We start from the raw sequence: 6,521 nt of genomic DNA, 5'->3' as shown, positions 1-6,521 counted from the left end.
TCATAGTATAGTAAGGCATAAAGAGTCATAGTATAGTGAGGCATAAAAATATGAAAAACAAGTCATAGTATAGTAAGGCGAAAAAAGTCCTAAAAAAGTCATAGTATAGCAAGGCGTAAAAAGTCATAAAAAAGTCATGGTATAGCGAGGTGAAAATTGATAAAAAAAAGTCATAGTATAGTATGGCATAAAAAGTCATCAAAACGTCATAGTATAGCAAGGCGAAAAAAGTCATAAGAAAAGTCATAGTATAGCAAGGCGAAAAAAGTCATAAAAAAAGTCACAGTATAGCAAGGCGAAAAAAGTGATAAAAGTCATAGTATAGCAAGGCGAAAAAAGTCATAAAAAAAGGTCATAGTATAGCAAGGCGAAAAAAGTCATCAAAAAAAGTCATAGTATAGCAAGGCGAAAATTGTGAAAAAAAAAGTCATAGTATAGTAGTGCATAAAAAGTCATAGTATAGTAAGGCATAAAAAGTCATAAAAAAGTCATAGTATAGCAAGGGAAAAATGTGAAAAAAAAGTCATAGTATAGCAAGGCATAAAAAGTCAAAAAAAAAGTCATAGTATAGCTAGGCGAAAATTAAAAAAAAAAAGTCATAGTGTATTAAGGCATAAAAAGTCATAGTATAGTAAGGCATAAAGAGTCATAGTATAGTGAGGCATAAAAATATGAAAAACAAGTCATAGTATAGTAAGGCGAAAAAACGTGAAAAACAGTCATAGTATAGTAAGGCGAAAAAAAGTCAAAAATAAACTCATAGTATAGCAAGGCGTAAGAAGTCATAAAAAAAGTCATAGTATAGCAAGGCGAAAAATGTGAAAAAAAGTCAGGATAGTAAGGCATAAAAAGTCAAAAAAAGTCCTAGTATAGTAAGGCATAAAAAGTAAAAAAAAAAGTCATAGTATAGTAACGCATAAAAAGTCATCAAAAAGTCATAGTATAGTAAGGTATACAAAGTCACAAAAAAAGTCATAATATAGCAAGGCGAAAAATGTGAAAAAAACGTCATAGTGAGGTGAAAAATGTGAAAAAAAAGTAATAGTATAGTGAGGCATAAAAAGTCATAAAAAAGGCATAAAAAATCATAAAAAAAAGTCACAGTATAGTAAGGTATGAAAAGTCATGAAAACATTATAGTAAAGGCATATTACTCAAATATTAGTTTTAAAAGACTTTTTTTTCCCCAAAACTCACCTTGGAATGAACATTCGCAGACGCCTTAATGTCACAAACACTTTTTTTCATTTTCTAATTTTCCTCAATGTAAAGTTTTCACAGGGCACTGATTCTGTGACATTGCGAGTAATACTGATGGATGGGAGAGAAACACAGAGTGATCGTTCTTGGTGTTTCTTCTCCTGGTCACAAAGATTTATTGACATGCAAACTTCAAATACTTGTACACAAACATCTGAGGAGGTATAAAAATGAGTCGAACCCGGGAGGACACACTGAGATAAATCAATCAGAGAACAGAAATCACTGAAAAGAGTGATGTAATGTGAAGAGAAGATGAGATGAAAAGTGAGATGCACTGTAAAGAAAAATGGAGATGATGTGTTTTATTTTAAACACACCTGGGCAAACAGATATTATTCTAATTAATTTTCAAATAGCGAACCACTTGATTTATGTTCATCATCCCTTACACTGTGTCAAAATAGGCTTCAGTTGTTAATTAATTTAAGACAGATCATTGTTTTATTATAGTTGATTATTACATTACAAGATGATTGGTGTTAACCTTTGACTGTCCATGATATCTCTTTAAATGTCATGTATTTAATTTTAAACTTTCTTTATTCTGTTCAGTTATTTTGTTTTCAATTTTCTTCCTACAAATGTTCTCTAATAATATGAGTAAAAACAATAAAACTAAAGAAAAAGGCCTGATGAAATTCCTCCTCTGAAGGTGTGAAAGTAGAGACATAAACCAAGTGTTCCTCTAGTTTGTCTAAACTGTTTCTGTTGTTGTTTCATTTTTAGCTGCTCAAGATCTTTCATCATTCATCATTTTGTAAAAAAGAGAATAATTTGATGAAATCTTCAATTAAAACAAACAACCAGTATGGTTTAGTTTAGTTTAGTTTAGTTTAGTTTAGATACTGAACACAGGTGCCCAGGTGTGTCTGTTTCGTTAATACTGACTCTTACCCTCATGCCTTCAAATCTGGACAGGGCCCTGAGGGGCCGCAGGGCCCGCAGCGTCCGCAGGGATTTGATGGCTGCGAAGTCTGAATAACCCAACGTGTTGGCCACCAAACTGACCAATGAGACCTGGAGGAGAGAGAGAGAGAGGGAACAGATAGAAAGAGACAGACAGGTGTTCGTAGACAGAGAGAAAGGAAGGAAGAGAAACAGAAGAGAGAAGCGGGACAGTTAACTTCCAGCCTAATGAAAGACAGAGAGAGAGAGAGAGAGAGAGAGAGAGAGTGGGAGGAGACTGATCCTGCACCAGCCAATCAGAACTGTGTACACAAGACACATAGAGCTGCATTGGTTTAATTATCAGCTGATTCCTGCAAAGAAGAAATGAATAAACCTGTCAGGGTCTGAATGTGATCATTAATCTTCAGTCCAAACAATCCAGATTTACTCCTGTGTCAACACTGGAGAAGAAAATGTGATTAGAGTCGGGAGTGAGACTGAATTATCTGTATTAAACCCAAAAGAAAGTCAGTTTGACTCCTGTATTAAAGAGCTTGTTGTGTCATGACAGCTTTTGAAAAGAGTTAATACATCAGACCGTATTGTAATTGATTTTGATTGTGACTCTGATGAGGTCGTAATTGGAACATTATCTCAAAACAATGTGAAATTAAAACAAAGTCTGAGACACAAATTAAAACTTGTGGATACGAACGTCTCAAGACTCAATGTCCAAGTTTTCCACAATAAAAGGAGCGTGAGAGAGAGACAGACTCTTCTGATGAGCAATGGAGATTAAAAGACAGCAATATATGCAAACATGTGGAATAGCTGATAGAAGAAAAACATGTTTGTCCATTATCTAATGTTGGTGTGACACATGAACATGGTCATAAATGGATAAATCTCTCTGACCTATTAGGAATCACTAACACCTGCTCGGTGGAAATGAGACACTGGGATCAAACTGAGCTCAGACTGAATCCACATGAAGCAGCTGCAGCACGAGGCGTATTAATGTGTGTTGTCACAGATGCTTTGAGCTGCTTCCTGTTTGTAGTCCAATCATTTAACAGTGGAGAAATGTGTCTTTGTTTTCGTCCACACGTTTTGTAAAGTTCATGATCACTTGGTCAAAGAGTTTCATCATATTCAGATCAGTCTCAGATATTTCCTCTTTCCAAAGCCACAATGACACCGACACCAACAGCCTCTCTAAACCCTCTACAGCCACCCAGCGAAGCCCCACACAGGCGGCTGGCGGTCGCCGCCCGAGCAGCGGGTCTCAGGTCGGTCGGCTGGTTGAGCTCCAGGTGAGTTCGGCTGGTTCTTACCCTGATACCAGCGAAGCGGGACGCCGCCCGGAGCGGACGGAGAGCCCTGAATGTCCTGAGCACCCGCATGGCGGTGATCTGGTCCACAGAGATGAACTGAGCCAGCTGACCCAACACTGAGATCTACAGGGTTACACAGTTACTGTGGACACCGACTGACGGCTGTGGAGTCGGGGTTAAACAGTTTTTCACATCACATGACCCGAGCGAGACACAGACAGAATCTACGTTAAAGCCCGTTGATTTTAGAGTTTGTATCAATAAAACATTTAAACAAAAAGAAAACAGGGAGGCTTCTTACACAAATATGAAAATAACTCTGTGTGTGTGTGTGTGTGTGTGTGTGTGTGTGTGTGTGTGTGTGTATCACAGCCTGATACATCCTATTCCTCTGTGCCACACAGCTCCAGTGTTTCCACAACCTACTAAAAACACATCAATGAGCCACACTGTTGCTCTGGGTGACTTGTTCCCTCATCACCATGATCACACACACTGAGTCTCCCACAGACACACACACACACACACACACACACACACACACACACACACACACACACACACACACACACACAGTCCTGCTGTCCCAAATACTCAGTAGAGCACCAAATGTGGATTAATCTGCCGCTGAAAGTAGCCACTGACAAATTTCCTCCTGTTTCGTTTGTGAGCAGCTGTTTCAGTTAATTATGCTGAACTTTTTTAAAAATCTAAATATACATGTATATTAATATGTAAATCTGTGAGAGACAAATATATATTAAAGATTTACTCCAGTAGGAACCAATGGGCTCAGAGCTGAGAGGGAAGTGTTGAGAGACGGACCAACACTCTCTGCGGGAGTCGTTGACAAAAACCAAAATATAAAATAACACCAGAATGATAATTTAAAGAATATTATTTCAGATGAGTTCTAACATTTTTTCACTTATGACCCAGACTGCGCCCCCTAGTGGCCGGACACTGATTCATGCAGCTTTAAGTTAAAGGCCCTGAGTCTGTATTTCACCACTTTCTGTCTCTGTTAATAATAATCTGATGTTTCTCCTTCAGATCTGGATGGTTGGATCTCTGTGACTCAACACATCTCTCTCTCTCTCTCTCTCTCTCTCTCTCTCTCTGTCTCTCTCTCTGTCTCTCTCTGTCTCTCTCTCTCTCTCTCTCTGTCTCTCTCTGTCTCTCTCTCTCCCTCTCGCCTTCTCTGTCTCTCTCCCTGTCTCTCTCTCTGTCTCTCTCTCTCTCCCTCTCTCTCTCTCCCTCTCTCTCTCTCTCTCTCTCTCTGTCTCTCTCTCTCTCCCTCTCTCTCTCTCTCTCTCTTTCTCTCTCTCTCTCTTCAGGCCACTACAGTCAAATAAAAACGTCACAACACACAGTGTCATTTATGAAGATTGCCGGACTGAAAACACCCAGAGAACCGGAGAGACTGTGTCAATTTCCAACTCGATGCATGCATATGTATGGTGTGCATCATAAACTGTGTGTGTGTGTGTGAGTGTGTGAGTGTTTCACTTCACAATCTTGCCCAGAGGAGAAGAGTGAAAGAGTGTGTGAGCATTCAGATATACACATCCCTGTGTGTGTGTGTGTGTGTGTGTGTGTGTGTGTGTGTGTGTGTGTGTGTGTGTGTGTGTGTGTGAAGGTTAAAAAGCCACTGCTGATCGTTTGACCAGAGGCTGTTTGGACTTTCCTCTCTCTCTCTTTGTCTCTCTGTGTCTCTCGCTCCTGTGATTCGTGGAGTGATGTTGGCGGCGTGCGGAGAGGGGGCGTCGACATACATCTCTCGTTAATGACATATGTTGTACATGTGTGACTCATGTATAAAATTACATGAAGTGTTACTGTATGCTATTTGTTATTTGCGCTATTTGTTGCTAATGAAGCGAAATGGCTCGATGGCGATGGTCCTTCCTGTCCCCAGGGTTTCACCCAAAGTGCGACGTGTTTGTGTTTTCGGAGGCGGACCTCCTCGCAGCGACACGGGGAATTTCAATGTTTGGCCATGAAGCAGGAAGTTTGTGCAACTCAAATATACATGTTTGATGACGGTCCCACACTGAGGACACCTGCATGCTAATATGACGTCACACTCACAGCGCCACCTACTGAAAACAGCATGTCGCTGCTCGCAGCTTTAATCTTGTTATGGAATTATAAATATTAATTTCATTTAACTGTATGTAATTTAGCCTCAGCAGTGATGTAGTGTAAATATTCATGTCAATAAAACTGAATTTATGTGACGCTGAGAGCCGAAGGAGAGCGAGAGAGAAAGAGAGGGAGGAGGGATACAGAGGAAATGATGGGGGGGGGGGAGAAGAGCCAGAGGGAGAGAGAGAGAGAGAGAGAGTCTTCAACTATGTGCAGATTATTGTTGCACATTTATTTCCAGCCAACCGTCTCTCCGTCTTATTGGTCAGGAGAGAGTGTGCAGAAAAACACTCACTGGTTCCTGCATCGAAAACATGACATCTCTCTTTCTCTCCCTCTGTCTTTACTCTCTCTTTCTCTTTCTTCATCTTTAACTGCATCACTCTTTTCATTTCTACTCCTCTCTCTCTTTATACATTTCAGTTTCTCCGTTCTTGAAATAAAAATTGTTCAGAGGGAAAGAGGAACAAAAACGAAAGTACAGAAGTAAGTCTATAAAAGGTATAAAAAAGTCTTATTATAATAAGTTGTGCCAGTGTTGATGATCACTGTCACACTTGTTTTCATCACTGCTACCAACAGCTTTATAAGAGTCATGAACGACATCATCATCAGCATAAACAATAACAGCTTGTGTTAACTCTCTCACAGCAGTCAGTGTTATCAACACTCAAAGACATTACTAATCGATAACCGATCAATAACTCACATCGACGATGAGGAAGTCCAGCCAGCACCAGTAGTTGGTGAAGTACTTCTTGAAGCCGTAGGCGAGCCACTTGAGCATCATCTCCAGGATGAAGATGTAGGTGAAGATCTTGTCTGCGTACTCCAGGATCACCTTGACAACCTTCCTCTGCTCGATGTAGATGTCCTCAAAGGCCTGGG

At 39.9% G+C, this 6,521-nt stretch overlaps 1 protein-coding gene across 1 annotated transcript in view; it reads right to left on the bottom strand.

Annotated features, from left to right (window-relative positions):
• Positions 1 to 2,151: 2,151 nt before the first annotated feature.
• The window catches only part of LOC111671160 (sodium channel protein type 2 subunit alpha-like), a gene marked incomplete at its 3' end in the record, with an annotated part of 101,925 nt that continues 97,555 nt past the window's right edge, over positions 2,152 to 6,521 (bottom strand). The window contains exons 22-23 of the mRNA XM_087179818.1: positions 6,343 to 6,516; positions 2,152 to 2,280 (exon numbers count right to left, since the gene is read on the bottom strand). Of these exons, the coding sequence (XP_087035944.1) occupies positions 2,152 to 2,280; positions 6,343 to 6,516 (303 nt within the window). The remainder of the gene's footprint in view (positions 2,281 to 6,342; positions 6,517 to 6,521) is intronic.

Source organism: Seriola lalandi, unplaced genomic scaffold (genome assembly GCF_002814215.2).
Source record: "Seriola lalandi dorsalis isolate HSWRI2012SDOR001 ecotype SW California unplaced genomic scaffold, Sedor1 jcf7180002054870, whole genome shotgun sequence".
Taxonomy (NCBI): Eukaryota; Metazoa; Chordata; class Actinopteri; order Carangiformes; family Carangidae; genus Seriola; species Seriola lalandi.
Note: the sequence above shows the minus strand (reverse complement) of the source record. Positions and strands in the feature narration are given on the sequence as shown.